This window comes from Mobula birostris, chromosome 6, assembly GCF_030028105.1.
Source record: "Mobula birostris isolate sMobBir1 chromosome 6, sMobBir1.hap1, whole genome shotgun sequence".
Lineage (NCBI taxonomy): Eukaryota > Metazoa > Chordata > Chondrichthyes > Myliobatiformes > Myliobatidae > Mobula > Mobula birostris.
In genome coordinates this window covers 101,110,503-101,125,901 of record NC_092375.1, presented here as the reverse complement: position 1 = coordinate 101,125,901, position 15,399 = coordinate 101,110,503, and the positions used below count along the sequence as shown (strand labels likewise).

General features: G+C 45.7%; 1 protein-coding gene across 2 annotated transcripts in view; it reads left to right on the top strand.

The window, feature by feature from the left end:
• Positions 1–15,399, top strand: part of sema5ba (sema domain, seven thrombospondin repeats (type 1 and type 1-like), transmembrane domain (TM) and short cytoplasmic domain, (semaphorin) 5Ba) — a 539,592-nt gene that overhangs the window by 412,580 nt on the left and 111,613 nt on the right. For both annotated transcript variants that reach the window (XM_072260941.1, XM_072260942.1), the window contains one exon: positions 5,914–6,031. In XM_072260941.1, coding sequence (XP_072117042.1) covers positions 5,914–6,031 — 118 coding nt within the window. The remainder of the gene's footprint in view (positions 1–5,913; positions 6,032–15,399) is intronic.

The following is a 15,399-nucleotide window of genomic DNA, read 5'->3' as shown; positions in this document are numbered from 1 at the left end:
CTGTTCTTAAGATGTTAAGAATATCTCTTTAGGCTCCTGTTCCTCTTCCCTGATTGTAGTAACAAGGAGAGGGCATGTCCTGGATGGTGATGGTCCTTAATGATGGATGCTGCTGTCTTGAACCCTCGATGGTGGGGAGGGTTCTGCCTAGGCTAGAACTGGCCGAGTCTACAACCCACTGCAGCCTGTTGTGAACCTGTGCGTTGGACTCTACAAATCAGGCATCTTGGTACTTCATTGATTCCAAAGCATTTTCAGGATTCCTTGAAAGAATGAAAGGTCGTAAAGAAATAGTCTTATCTTTCATTATTCTAATTTTCTTGTGTAATGCTAGAATCGTGTGGTGTGTGGCCAAGTGGTTAGGGCTTTGGACGAGCAATCTGAAGGTCGTGGGTTCGAGCCTCAGCTGAGGCAGTGTGTGTCCTTGAGCAAGGCACTTAACCACACAGTGCTCTCGTCTACCCAGCTGAAAACCTACTGGCAAAAATGCTGAGGGTTAACCTCGTGATAGACTGGTGTCCTATCCGGGGCAGGGGGGAGTCTTGTACTCTCCATCGCTTTATGCTATGGAAACTGGCATAAGCACTGGCCTGATGGGCCACAAGGCTCGTGACAGACAAAAAAAGCGCTAGAGTCGGTATCACGGTAGTGTAGCAGTTAACATAGTTCCATTATGTGGCCAGAAACCCAGGTTCAATTCCTGCCACTGTCTGTAGGAGTTTGTATATTCTCATGGATTTCGTCCAGGTGCCCCAGTTTCCTTCCACATTCCAAAGGCATACATTTATGCTCCACCTACTCCCCACTCCAACCCCATGTTTCTGGATTAAAGCAGTCGTATCCAATTCCCCTCAAATCCTTCTGCTTTAAGTCGATGTCCATTAAGTGGTAGAATCCAGGGAGAGTTCAAAGTCAAGTTTATTGTTATTTGCATGTGCATATGTACTGTATGTGCCAAAATTCACAAGAAAACCTAAACTACATGTACAAAATTATACAAAGAGCACAATTAGAACAAAGCAAAGTCCATTGTAGTGCAAAGTGATCGAAATAGTCACAGTATTGATACACTGAGGTGGTGATTAGGGTTATGCAGATTGGTTCTAGAGCCAAATGATTGAAGGGAAGTCACTGTTCCTGAACCTGGTGGTGAGAGACTTCAGGGTTCTGTATCTCCTGCCCAATGGTAGCTACAGAAGATGACATGCTGCAGATGATGGGCTCTTCGGTGATCTTCGGTTGCCGTCTTGAGATAACGTCTCAAGTGATATGATATTGATGGTGGATAGCGATGTGCCTGTGATGTATTGGGCTGAGTCCACCGTTCTAGCTTCTCGTGCAAGAAGACTGTGTCGGATTAGCACAAATGGGTGGAAGCGTTGACCTCACAATTTATCTCACTGCGGCCTTGAACCTTGTCTGCCTACACTGCTCTTTCACTGTCCTTTCTGCATTCTGTTCTTGCTTCCACCTTATACTTCCTCAATGTACTAATGTGCAAAAATGATCACAGAGTTGCCACCAATATTTTTGTAGGTTAGCATTGACTTGGTGGGCTGAAGGGCCTTCTATACTGTATAACTGTAGGGGCTTGCTCAGGTGTAATGGCACTCAGTTCCATATGATGATGAAAAGATGTTATTCTATATTGGGAAAGGTGGTGTTGTGGATGTCTTGTTATATAAAGATTAGATTTATTTGTCACGTACATATACAGTGAAATGCGTCTTTTGTGTCAAACCAGATCAGTGAGAATGGTACTGAACAGCTTGCAAGTGTTGTCTTGCTTCCAGCACACATGTAGCATGCCCACAACTCACTAACCCTAACCTGTACGTACAGTATTTGCAATGTGGGAGGAACCGTAGCTCCTGGAGGTGACCCACATGGTCATGGGGAAAATGTACAATCCCCAAACTTGCAGATGGTACTGTCATAGTGTTATGCTAACTGATATGCTACCATCAGAAATTAAAGATGTATCTAAAAGAGTGAGCATCATCTGCTTACCACGTGTGGTGTCTGACAAACTACATACATGTCATCTATACTACACTTGCGATTGCTGCAAGTGTCACTGCGTCTTCCATTGTCAGCATAGCATGCCCGCAGTGCTCAGCAGAACAGTACAGAACACAGCAAACAACAAAACAAGCTCCTTTCCTCCAACACACACACACACACACACTTGTCCAACCCCAGGAAAGGTCTCTAGGCTCCCAGTCTCCAATCTGGTAACATATACGTACTTTGATAATGAATTTACTTTGAATTTTGAACTTTACTTCTGTTGCATAAGTATACATCATGGCTCTGACCATTCTCTCCCATCATGAAGTTCATAATACAAAGGTACATGCCTTGCAGCATTCCTCAGATGTACACTGACATAAATGCAAGTCTTCTTTTTCAACCAGACTCTTGCAGTGCAAAAGTAAAGAAGAAAAAAGTGGCACACTCTCTGCATTTATTTAGAACAGTAGGAGTGATTTTCACTTGTTCCTTTGAATTTTCTTCGTGATTGTTCTCACTGTTTATCTCTGCAGATCTTGTGCCCCATTCTGCCTTGTGCTCTTTATTTGATTCAGAGATACAGCACAGTAAAAGGCCCTTCTGGCTCAACGAGCCCGTGCTGCCCAGTTACACCCATGTGATTAACCTACTAACCCATACGTCTTTGCAATGTGGGGGTGAAAACAGAACACCCAGAGGAAACCCATGCAACCATGGGGAAAACTTACAGACTCCTTGTGGACAGGGGCGGGTTTGATCGCAGGTCGCTGGTGCTATAATAGCATTACACTGTCCTCTGCACTACAATGATGCCCCAGAGTCAGGAGTGTGATTTGAACCCATGTCCTCAGATGGAGACCATTCTGTTTTCTGTCTCCGCTCCCACTGCCGACTCTCACCTCTCTTTCTCTCTACCTGCCTCTGCCCTTGCCTTGACAGGTTCGTTCTGGCAAGTCACACATTCAAATTGGCTGCCACGCTGTGATGAATTATATAAGCCTCAGGCAGTGCAAGTTAGAAGGGCATGAGCTGCAGCTGGATAATTTTGTAACATCTCACAGCAACCACTGAGATATTGGGACTCTAGTGTTTTATTCCATTTCATTCACCTATAAATCTATAGGTGCTTCTAACATAGAACATAGAACATAGAAAGCTACAGCAAAACATCATTTCCATTAAGGAAAACACGGTGGAGCAGGAATAGGACAGGTTACTCTGCCTGTCCACTTCCTTCAATGAAACTGAATTTAGAACATAGTACTGTACAGGAAAGTTCAGGCCCTTCAACTGTTCTAAGAACAATCTAACCCTTCCCTGCACTTAGTCCTCCATTTTTCTATCATTCCTGTGCCTATGTAAGAGCTTTTAAGATGCCTCTAATGTATCTGCCTTCACCACCACTACTAGTAGTGCCTTCCACATACTCACTACCCTCTGCACAAAGAATACACTTCTAACATCTCCCCTGTATTTTCCTCCAATCACCTTAAGTTACACCCCCTTATATTAGCCATTTCTGCTCCATTGCAGAAAGTCTCTGGCTGTCCAGAGACTTATGGCTGTCCTATGCCTCTTATCATCTTGTATACCTCTTATCATCTTGTATACCTCTATCAAGGCACCTGTCATCTTCCTTAGCTCCAAAGAGAAAAGCTCTAGCTTGCACAATCTATCCTCATAAAACATGCTCTCTAATCCAGGCCGTATCCTGGTAAATCTCCTCAGCACCCTCTCTAGAGCTTGCACATGGTTCCTATAATGAGGCAACCAGAAGTGAATGTGTGTTGAAAACCATTTAAAAACCTCCATTGCATCTGCAGCTCTTCTTCATTCTCATTTACAAGTGAGGGCTTCACTGGACATTATCCGCTTAACAGTCTAGAGCACAACAGGCATTTGTACACCACACTTTTGAAAGCTCTTTGCAGAAGAGTTATCAAACTAGATTTTGTGCAATAGACGCAATTAGGGCAGGCGATCAAAAATCTGAATAAAGAGGTTTAAAGTTTTAACAAGTATGCAAAATGAAGCAAGGGAGAGGGAGCAGTTTAGAGAGTTTTAGGACTTCGTTTTCAGGTAGTTGAAGGCATGGCTATCAATAGGGAGATAATAGAAGTCAGAATTAGAATGGCAGAAGCAGACACGGTTCTCCTGGGAATCCCAGTTATCACAGGAATTAAAGGTTTAATTTAAGAGGAGCATTTGATGGCTCTGGGGCTGTACTCTACTTGCTGGAGTTTAGAAGAATGGGGGGTGGGATCTTATTGAAACCTATCGACTATTGAAAGGCTTAGATAGAGATGTGGGGAGGATGTTTTCTATGGTGGGTGAGTCTAGGGCCAAAGGGTACAGCATTAAATTACAAGGATGTCCCTTTAGAACAGAGATGAGGAGGAATTTCTTTAGCCTAGAGTGGTGAATTTATGGAGTTCATTGCTACAGACAGCCGTGGAGGACAAGTCATTGCGTATATTTAAAGTGGAGGTTGTTAGGTTCTTGATTAGTCAGGACATCAAAAGTTATGGGGGGAAGGCAGGAGAATGGGGTTGAGAGGGATAATAAATCACCCATGATGGAATGGTGGAGCAGACACAATGGGCTGAATGGCCTAATCCTGCTCCTATGTCTTATGGTCTTCTTGGAAGAGGGTACAGAGAGAGAGGTGAGCCACGGAGGGATTTGAACACAACCCATATTGAGTTCTTGCCAGAAGAGGAACTAGTACAGGTCAGTGAGCAGTGGGCGCCAAGTGAATGAGTTTGAAACTGCCTCTTCAAGACTGGGCGAGAAGCTGCTTGTTTTGAGAATTAAGAAAAGGGCAAAAAAATATAAAGCTCCTCATGGCATATATGATTGATGAAAGACAGCACAGCTGATCAAGCTGACAATCTCCCTTTCATTACCCACTGGTTCATCCTTCTGTCCCTAATACAATGGGAAGAATGAAGAAGAGTGAACTCACCAAATGTTCTATGAGATTTCATTTGCCCAGCTCTTGTTGTTACTGTGTCTGTCAGAAGCTGTTTGGTCACCTTCGGTTGCCATGGTGTTACCCTATCCTTTGACTCCATTATCAACCATGCCAAGTATGAGCAAATTCGACCTTGCATTGATTCTGTAATGACATAGTTTACAGATCTCTCGACTAAGGCCAGCTCATTGCCTCTTGAGAGCTGTTTTCCTTTCCCCAGCAATGAGAGTACTTATTTAAATATACGGTCAGTGAGCACTTTTTCAGGTACAGGACTGGAACCGTTGTAGCTCACCCACTTCGAGGTTCAATGTGTTGCACATTCAGAGAAGCTCTTCTGCACACCACTATTATAATAGAACATAGAAATCTACAGCACATTACAAGCCCTTCAGCCACAATATTGTGCCAACCATATGACCTACTCTAGAAACTGTCTAGAATTTCCATAATGCATAGCCCTCTATTTGTCTAAGCTCCATGTACCTAATGCATCATTATTACAGTTTCTGTTGCTTTCTTTTTGCCTGAACCAGGCTAGCCATTCTCCTCTGACCTGTCTCATTTTCACCTACAGAACTGCAGCTCACTGGATGATTTTCACACCTTTCTCTGTAAACTCTGGAGACTGTTGTGCATGAAAATCCCTGGAGATTAGCAGATTCTGAGATACTCAAACCACCTCATCTGGATCCAACAATCATTCCAAGGTCAAAGTCACTTAGAACCCATTTCTTCCCCATTCTCATGTTTGATATGAACAGCAAGTGAACCTCTTGACCATAATTGCATCCTTTTATGCTGCTATATCAGTGGCTGAATAGATATTGCATTAACAAGCAGGTGTACCTAATGAAGTGACCATGGAGTGGCCGTAAATAATGGAACCTGTCTGTTAATTATTCATGTCTGTGTGTGATTGGCAGGTCTTGTCTTGGGGCCAGAGATCCTTACTGTGGCTGGGACCTGAGGCAGAAAAAATGTACCACCATCGAAGACAGCTCCAACATGAGTCTATGGAGCCAAAACATCACTGACTGCCCGGTACGTGCTTTACATTTCATTCTTGTAAATGCCTTGCACAGTATTTACAGTTGGCTATATTTTGTCTTTGCCTTCAATATGTCACTCCTCTCTGCCTCTGTAATTTCCTGTAACTCCCACTTCCTTCAAAATCTCTACTCCCTTCATCAGCATCACAAACTTTATTTCTCCAATTTGGTGAAGTATAATTTGTAGAATAAAAGCAATGGTGTAATGTTAAGGCTTTGTAAGACATTGGTCAGACTACACTTGGAGTATTGTGAGCACTTTTGAGCCCCTTATCTATGAAAGGATGCACTGGCATTGGAGATGGTCCAGAGGAGGTTCACAAGAATGATTCAGGGAATGAAAGGGTGTTTAATGCCTCTGGGCCTGAACTCACTGGAGTTTAGAAGAATGAGCATAAGTCTCATTGAAACCTATTGAATATTGAAAGGCTTAGATAGGGTGAATGTGGAGAGGATGATTCCTGTAGCAGAAGAGTCTAGGACCAGGGGGCACAGACTCAGAATAGAAGGGCATCCCTTTATTATAGGGATGAAAAGGAATTTTCTTCAGCCAGAGGGTAGTGAATCTGTGGTGTATATCCAATGACTTGGCTCCCATAGCTATCCTGCACAGAGGGCAGTAGAGGCCAAGCCATACTTAAAGTTGAGGTTGACAGGTTCTTGGTAATTCAGGGCATCAATGGTTAAGGGGAAAAGGCAGCAGAATGAGGCAGATGGGGATAATAAATCAGTCATGATGGAAATTAGGAGCAGACTCCATGGACCAAGTGGCCTGATTCTGCTCCTATGTCTTACGGAAGTGTCTACAACTGCCGAACACCTAAGATCTGGAGTTCCCTAAGCTTCTTCACTTCTCTTTACACACATGAAAAAGTGGTAGAAACAGATCGAGTAGTGACTTACTAAAGGGAGTTTAAGGTTAATGATTAGTTTTATTTGTTACATATATACCAAAACTTCCAAACATACAACGAAATGTGTCATTCATGTCAACAACCACAGTCTGAGATGTGCTGGTGGCAGCCCACAAGTGTTGCCAAGCTTCCTGCGCCAACCTGCTAATGCTAGCCCATACAGCCTTGGACTGTGGGAAGGAACCCACACGGTCACGGGGAGAATGAGAATGTACAAACTCCTTACAGGCAGCATGTCATGGTCCAGTCCATGAAGTCCGCATTCCGGTTCACGGTCCGGTCCGTGGACTCAGGACTCTGGGTCTTCCAGCTGTCCCTTGTTTGAATTAATCATAGGCACCTGATTCCCATCTTTGGGCTTGCAATATAAGTAGCCTTGGGGTTGAGTGTGGGCGGCTGGTTTGTCTTGTCACTTCCCCTTGGAGCAACCTGCTGGTGGAAGGCTAGAGTGGCCACCTGTCATCTTTAGGCTGTGTTGGAGAACCATTGCTTCATGGAGCCTTGCTGTCAGTAATCGGAGCTGTCTTTGTGGTATAGATTCAGCTGTTTCCTGGGCCAGCTGAGTGGCTGCCAGCCATTCCAAGCTAGGTAGGGATCTGGCTGTTTCCTTAGCCAGCTGAGGTTGCTGGCTGAACTGAGACTCGGAGCTTCCCTGGAGCAGAGAGAGATGGAACTGTCTGTTGTTCTTTCGTGTTTGTCTCTTCTTGTCCTTGCCTCTGTGGGGTAAGCCAGGCTGTTTTGCTGTTGCCCTGCAGGAGGATCTGTCTTGTTTTGTCCTTGCCTCTGTGGGGTAAGCCAGGCCGTTTTGCTGTTGTCCTGTGGGGGACCTGTCTTGTCCTTGCCTCTGTTGGGTAAGTCTGGTCGTTCTGCCATTACCTGATGGAGAGCCCTGTTCCACCTTGGTGTGGAGATGAAGTTGAGTCCCGGCTTGTCGTAGGATAAGTCCTGGCTCTATGTTGATGTTCAGTTCCAGTCTGTCTCTCAGCTCCAGTCTCCGAGTTATCAGCCTCCGCATTTCAAGATGAAGATCCCAAGCCAAGCTCCAAGAACCCAAGCCTCGAGGATCCCAAGCCAAGCTCAAGACCCAAGACCCCAAGCCTCGAGGATCCCAAGCCAAGCTCAAGACCCAAGACCCCAAGCCTCGAGGATCCCAAGCCAAGCTCAAGACCCAAGACCCCAAGCCTTGAGGATCCCAAGCCAAGCTCAAGACCCAAGACCCCAAGCCTCGAGGATCCCAAGCCAAGCTCAAGACCCAAGACCCCAGCCTCAAGCCATGTCATGTCCTTGCCTGGCTCTGGGGTCCGAGCCCGAGGCAAGACCCAGATTCTGGGTCCTTGTCCACTCTCGGGCTCGGAGTCCAAGCCTTGTCTCCTAGTCCATGGTTCCTAGTCCTGGTCCTGCTTTCCCTAGCCCAAGTCTGCATTCTTGTCCCTGCTCCTGGTCTGAATCCTGTCATGTCCCTACTCTAGTCAAGTCCTGTTCCTTGTACTTCAGTGTCTGTGTCTTGCATTTGGGTCCGTTCCCAGCACCCCCTTGTGACACAGCAGTGGGAATTGAACCCATGATCTTACAGCTGGCACTATAAAGGATGATGCTCGCCACAATGCTTGGATAAGTTTTCATGAGGAAAAAATTATAGCATAATGGGAACACAATATGAAGCACCAGGGTGCAGCTAATAGACCTGTATCAGTGTCCCAGGTTCAGTCCTGACTACGGTACTGTCTGTGTGGAGTTTGCACCTTTCCTTGGGCACTCCAGTCTTGCCTCCTGTTTCTTAAACAAACGTGTATGGGCCGGTAGGTTAATTTGCCACTGTAAATTGCCCCTAGTGTATAGAATTATTGAGAGCTATAAGGAGAATTGATTACAGGGGATATTAGTGGAGGATTGGGATTCAATGGGTGGAAACCCTCGCTGGCCACCTTCTGTGATACTGTGCGGTGTGAGAATAATGATAGAAAAGATTTGGCAGAGACGCATTGAGCTGAATGGTACCTCTGCATGCTATAGTATTCTATCTGTCATTCTTCCTGCCACCCCTTACTTTAAAAACTAGTAAGTGTCAAATTTATAGAAATAGTTCTGAGAGATGATCTATCAGGCTCAATTTAAAAAGGAGAGCCTTTGGATCCAGTAATTTTGTTCTGAAGTGCAGTCACAGTTGGAATATAGGAAACATGGCAGCTAATTTATCTGCAGTAAGCTTTGTAAAACAGCAATTAATAATAAAGGCTTTGGAAGGTATTTTTTAATGATCGGTATTTCCTTTAACTTCAGGGCAGTACTCTTTGTGAATGTCTTGGAATCTTTTAGACCAGAAGACCACAACGCATAGCAGCAGGACTGGGCCATTCAGCCCATTGAGTCTGCTCTACCCTTCGGTCATGGCTGACCTATTATCCCTTTCCCGCCTTCTCCCCTTAACCTTTGACACCTTTACTAATCAAGTACCTATCAACCTCTGCTTTAGATACACCCAATGACTAGGCCTCCACACCATCTGTGGCAATGAATTCCATAGATTCATTGTCCTTTGGTTAAAGAAATGCTTTCTCATCATGGTTCTAAATGATATCCTTGTATTCTGAGGCTGTGCTGTCTAGTCCTAGACTCCCCCACTATTGTCACTCTATCTTCCTCCAGTCCTCTGGCCAGCATGGTAGCATAGGGGTTAGTACAACGTTATCACCAGCAATCAACAACTGGTGTTCAATTTCCACCACTGCCTGTCTGTTCTCCCTGTGACCGTGTGGGCTTCCCAGACATGTATGGTTAGGATTAGAAAGTTATGGGAATGTCAGGAGCATGGTGCACTGTACAGCATACTGGTGAGGCCGCACTTGGAGTACTGCGTACATTTCTGGTCACCTTGTTTGAGGAAGGATATATTGGCTTTGGAGGTGATGCAAAGGAGGTTCACCAGATTGATTCCAGAGATGAGGGGGTTAGACTATGAGAAGAGATTGAGTCATCTGGGACTAAACCCACTGGAATTCAGAAGGATGAGAGGAGATCTTATAGAAACATAAAATAATAAAAGAGATAGATAAGATAGAGGCAGGAAAGTAGCTTGCACTGATAGGTGACACTACAACTAGGGGACAAAGACTCAAGATTTTTGGGAGTAAATTTAGGACTGTGATGAAGAGGAATTGCTTTTCTCCAAAGAGTGGTGGATCTGTGGAATTCTCTGTCCAATGAAATATATTTAAAATGAGGTTGGACAGATTTTTGCATAGTAGGGGGAATTAAGGATTATGGGGAAAAGGCAGGAAGTTGGAGATCAGTCCATGGTCAGATCAGCCATGATCTTATTGAATGGCGGAGCAGGCTTGATGGGCCAGATGGCCTACTCTTCTTCCTATTCTTGTTCCTATGATAACATTTGTGGGCTTCCTTCAGCACAATCCTCACTGATTTGATTTAATCCAAAGGATTTGTTTCACTGTATTTTAGATATACATGTGACAAATGTATACCTGTCACATCTTTTCATCTGAGAGAATTCCACACCTTTCAATGCTAGTCTGTTGTGCACCACACTTCTTCTTGGACCCATTCATCATATTTCAGCCTTCAGTGTCTTGGCAATTCTATCCCTCACTCTGAATAGTTTCCTCTTGTTTACTGATCTGTTGTCTGGTGGGAACATGGCTCCCTTGCCTGGCTCCATTTCTTAGTCTTGTCCCACCTTTATTGGAATCCATCAGTACCAGCACAGCCTGGGCCAACATAGATCACCCTGAATGGCAGGGCAGGCCCAAAAGTCTAAACAGCTGACTCCTGAATCAACATGGTCAACATATTTCATCCAGGAAATAATCAGGAGTCCTGACAATAAGCACATTTTCCATTTCTTTCAATGAAAGAAACTCACTCAGTGAATTGTAGAACATTACAACATAGTATAGGCCATAAGGCCATCAATATCACCCGTGTGCCTCTCTAGGAATCTTAAATGTCCCTAATGTACCAGCCTGTCCCACCACCCCTGGCAGTGCACTCATCACTCTATAATAAACCTACTTCGTACATCCACCCATACTCTCCTCCAACCACCTTAAAATTGTGCTGTCTCATATCGGACAGATCCATTCTGGGAAAAAGTCTCTGGCTGTCCTCTTATCATCTTGTACACCCGTATTAAGTCACCAATCATCAGAACAGAAGAGCAAATTCTTTGAACTAACAGTCAACTGATTAATATCTTAGATGGGCACATGGATGAAAGTGAAGTCAATGGCGATGTGGGAGGGGAAGGGTAGTTTGATCTTAGAGTAGGTTAAGATGTCAGCACAACATCATAGGCCAAAGGGCCTGTACTTAAGAGGATAATGGTTTTGTTTGCAGAACCTCCCCTCAGCTTTTGAGTAAATTAAATAAATCAATACTGAATCACATTTCAGTTCTCTTGTTGACTTTCCCGGTAATACTTTGCCTCAGATGTCAATCGTTGCACGTTACCAATTGCTCTTTCAACAGGCCCTGTCTCTTCCAAGGATTTATGCATACTTCCATTCAGGTGCTTCTGTTGCAACACACCCTTCATGCTATGTTATTGACACAAAGTCGCAGCCTTCTCTGGTAGCTTGCTTCTGTTGACAGTATTAGTGCAGCTTACATGTGCTTTGTCAATCACAATCTGCAACATCACATATTCCTGATGGACTTGGGTGGGCTGTGTGCTCTGCATTGATCCCCAAAGTGAATAACAGCTGATCAGTTGCTTCAGAGTCAGGTTTATTATCATCGCCACACAAAAAGTTTGTTTTCCGGCAGCAGTGCAGTACAATATATAGTATTAAAAATACTACTAGTTACAATAGAAATATAAAACTAACTAAATGGTGCAAAAAGATCAAAATTGTGAGGTAGTGTTCATGAACCTCTCAGAGCTCTGACAGCAGAAGGGAAGAAGGTATTCCTGATTCGTTGAATGTGTCTTCAGGCTCCTGATGGTAGTAAAGAGAAGTCATGTACTGGGTGATGGAAGTCCTTAATGATGGATAGCACCTTCTTGAGACATTGACCTTTGAAGATATCCTTGATAATGTGGAGCCTGGTGCTCATGATGGAGCTGGCCAAGTGTCACCGAGTTCAGAGATGGCCAAGTGCAGAGCGAGAGCCACTGAAGCAGTCCATAGTCCACAGACTTTAAAGCGAACAGAGTTAGAGGGAAAAGAAAACAATAAACACTAGGCCAAACAAGGTCGTTAACAAAAAATCAAATGGAAAATGAAGACAACACTGTGGCTGAAAGGAATAACTAAATATAAAATGAATACCGCTAGTCTTCAGAGTCGGTTGATTTGACAGTCCAATTTCTCAAGACCAAATGTAAACAGGCAGCAAAAGGTTGCTGTGCTTTGCTTAAGTCTCGACAAGCGCTACAACGGAAAGAATGGAGTTAAATACCATCACAATGAAATAATAATTAGCTGACATTTGCATATTCACAAGCTCAATTGCTGTATCTGCTGCACTGCTGAATCCATGGTTGTGACAGGTTCCCCCCCACCCCCCCCCCAGCTCCCAGGTGCAGCCCCTGAGGTGGCACAGACCCGTGTCCGCTGGAAGTCCCGGATGAGCGACTTGTCCAAAACGTCCTTCGCTAGAATCCAAGTACATTCTTCTGGACCATACCCTTCCCAGTCCATAAGGTGCTGGACCTTATCACGTACCCGGTAAGATGCCAGGTGGCCCTGCACCGTATAGACAAGGGAGCCATCTACCAGGTGGGGAGGTAGGGTGACTGGGGCCAGGGGAGAGGTAGTAACTAGTTTGAGCTGGGAAACATGGAATACCAGTTGGATCTTCAGTGATGCTGATATATGCAATCTATAGGACACCTTGTTGACAGCCTTTTCCACCTCAAACCGTCCCACATAGCATGGTGCCAATTTGTGGCTCTCGGCTTTCAAGGGAAGATCCCTTGATGGCAGCCAGACCTCTCCTGGCATGAATAGCCGTACCTGTCAATGAAGCCGATCTGCCTGCCAGGATTGTTGTTTCTGCGTGTGCAGCAGAGAAGCCCTGGCTCGACTCCGGGTGGGTTTGTAGCGCTGGATCAGCTGTTCGGCAGCAGGAAATCCTACGTCGATCTCCTGATCAGGGAAGAGCGGGGGCTGGAATCCCTTCTGGCAAGGAGACATACCAGTGGAGGACGACTGGACGTTATTGTGGACGATCTCTGTCCAAACCAATTGGGAGCTCCAGGACGTGGGGTTGGAAGAGGCAAGACAGCGCAGCGTTGTCTCCAACTCCTGGTTCACTCTCTCAGTCTGGCCATCAGATTGGGGATGGAAGCCAGACGGGAGGCTGGCCGTGGCTCCTACAGGACAGCAGAAAGCCTTCCAAAAATGGGAAGTGAACTGTGGTCCACGATCAGATACTACGTCTTGAGGAAAACCCTGGAGCCTGAACACATGTTGAACCTCCGATGGGAGCTTGGGGAGGGCAATGAAGCGGGCAGCCTTGGAAAATCAATCCACAACGATTGCAATAGTAGTGTTTCCATTAGACAGGGGCAGCCCAGTGATTAAATCTAATGAGAAGTGGGACTAGGGGCGAAGGAGCACAGGCAGTGGACATAACAGACCCGCAGGACGCTGACGTGATGTCTTGTTCTGAGCACAGGTGGGGCAGATAGATACAAAGTCATGGACATCCTGGGACATAGATAGCCAGCAAAATCATGTCTTTATAAACTCCTGGGTCCATTCAATTGCTGGGTGGCCAGCCAAACGGGAGGAGTGACCCCATTCCAACACTGCGGAAGGCACCGCAGCAGAAAAGAACAGCCGGTTGGGAGGAACCCCATCTGAGCCTGGGTCTGACTGTTGGGTGGCGCTCACCTCTGCCTCTGTTCCCTCGTTCACTGGAGCAGCAATAAATGAGCGAGGGAGAATGGACTGTCGATCGGCAATGTCCTCAGATCCATCAAACCTCCGGGAGAGGGCGTCAGCTGCCAGGACATAGGCAAGGATGCAATTGAACCGGGTGAAGAAGAGAGCCCACCGGTCTTGACGAGAGTTGAGTCTCTTAATATCCTGAATGTAGGAGAGGTTCTTGTGTTCTGTCCAGACCAAGAATGGATGCTCTTCCCCCTCCAGCCAGTGTCACCATTCCTCCAGGGCCTCCTTGACAGCCAGAAGCTCCCAGTTCCCAATATCGTAATTCTTCTTGGCCGGAGTCAAGCGACGGGAAAGAAAGGCACGAAGCTATTCGCAGACGAGTGCTGAGGGAGGACAGCTCCAATGCCTATATCGGATGCATCCACCTCAACAATGAATGGCTGAGATGGGTCTGGGTGTTGCAGCAGTGGGGCAGTGGTGAAACACTGCTGTAGCTCGGAAAGTGCTTGGTTGGCATCATCCGTCCAAAGGAACCCTGTCGAGGTCTTCTTGATGAGTGCATTAATTGGAGCCGTGATAGAGCCGAAATTCCAGATGAAGTGGCGATAAAGGTTCTCAAACCCCATGAAGCGCTGTACCTGTTTGACTATAGACAGATTGGGACATTCTGCAACTGCCTGAACTTTACTAGGGTCCATTTGAACACTGGATGGGATAAGTATATAGCCCAAAAATGACTGCTGGTCTTTATAGAATTCACATTTTTTGAGCTTAGCGTATGGGTTAATTTCAAGAAGCTGTTTGAGTACTCCCCAGACATGCTGGATGTGCTCCTGTTGAGAGCAGGAATAGAGCAAGGTGTCATCTGAATACACAATCAAACTGGTTCAACATGTCCCTGAGCACATCGATAACTAAGGCCTGGAATACAGTGGGGCGTTGGCCAGACCAAAAAGCATCACCAGGTATTCATAGTGGCCATTAGAGGTGTTGAAAGCTATTTTCCACTCATCCCCTTTTCTTATGTGAATCAGATTGTAAGTATTGCGCAGATCAATTTTTGAAAGTATTGTTGCTCCCCGGAGATGTTAAAAAGCAGGCACCAGCAGGGAAGAGGGTAGCAGTTCTTCACAGTGATGTTGTTCAGGGGCCGATAGTTGATGCAGGGATGGAGCTTGCCATCTTTCTTGCTCACAAAAAAAGCCCGCTCCTGCTGGCAACGTTGACGGACTCATAAACCCCATGCTGGGTGCCTCCTTGATGTATTCTTCCATGGCCACTGTTTCAGGATATGAGGGAAAAGAGCCAGCCCTGGGGAGGACTAGTGCCAGGTAAGAGGTCTATGGCACAGTTGTGTGGCCGGTGTGGGGGCGGGTGGTGCCCTTTCTTTTATTGAAAACATCAAGGAGAACTGCATATTCAGCCGGAATCCCAGACAGGTCCACACCCTTAGCCTACTCGGGGGATTCATGGAATGGAGCTTGAGCTGGCCTCAGACAGGCATGCTGTTTCCCACTCTTGGAGTACTTTCAGTGACCAATCGATCCGTTGTTTAGGTCGGGATAACCAGATACCAGTGGCAGTTCAGG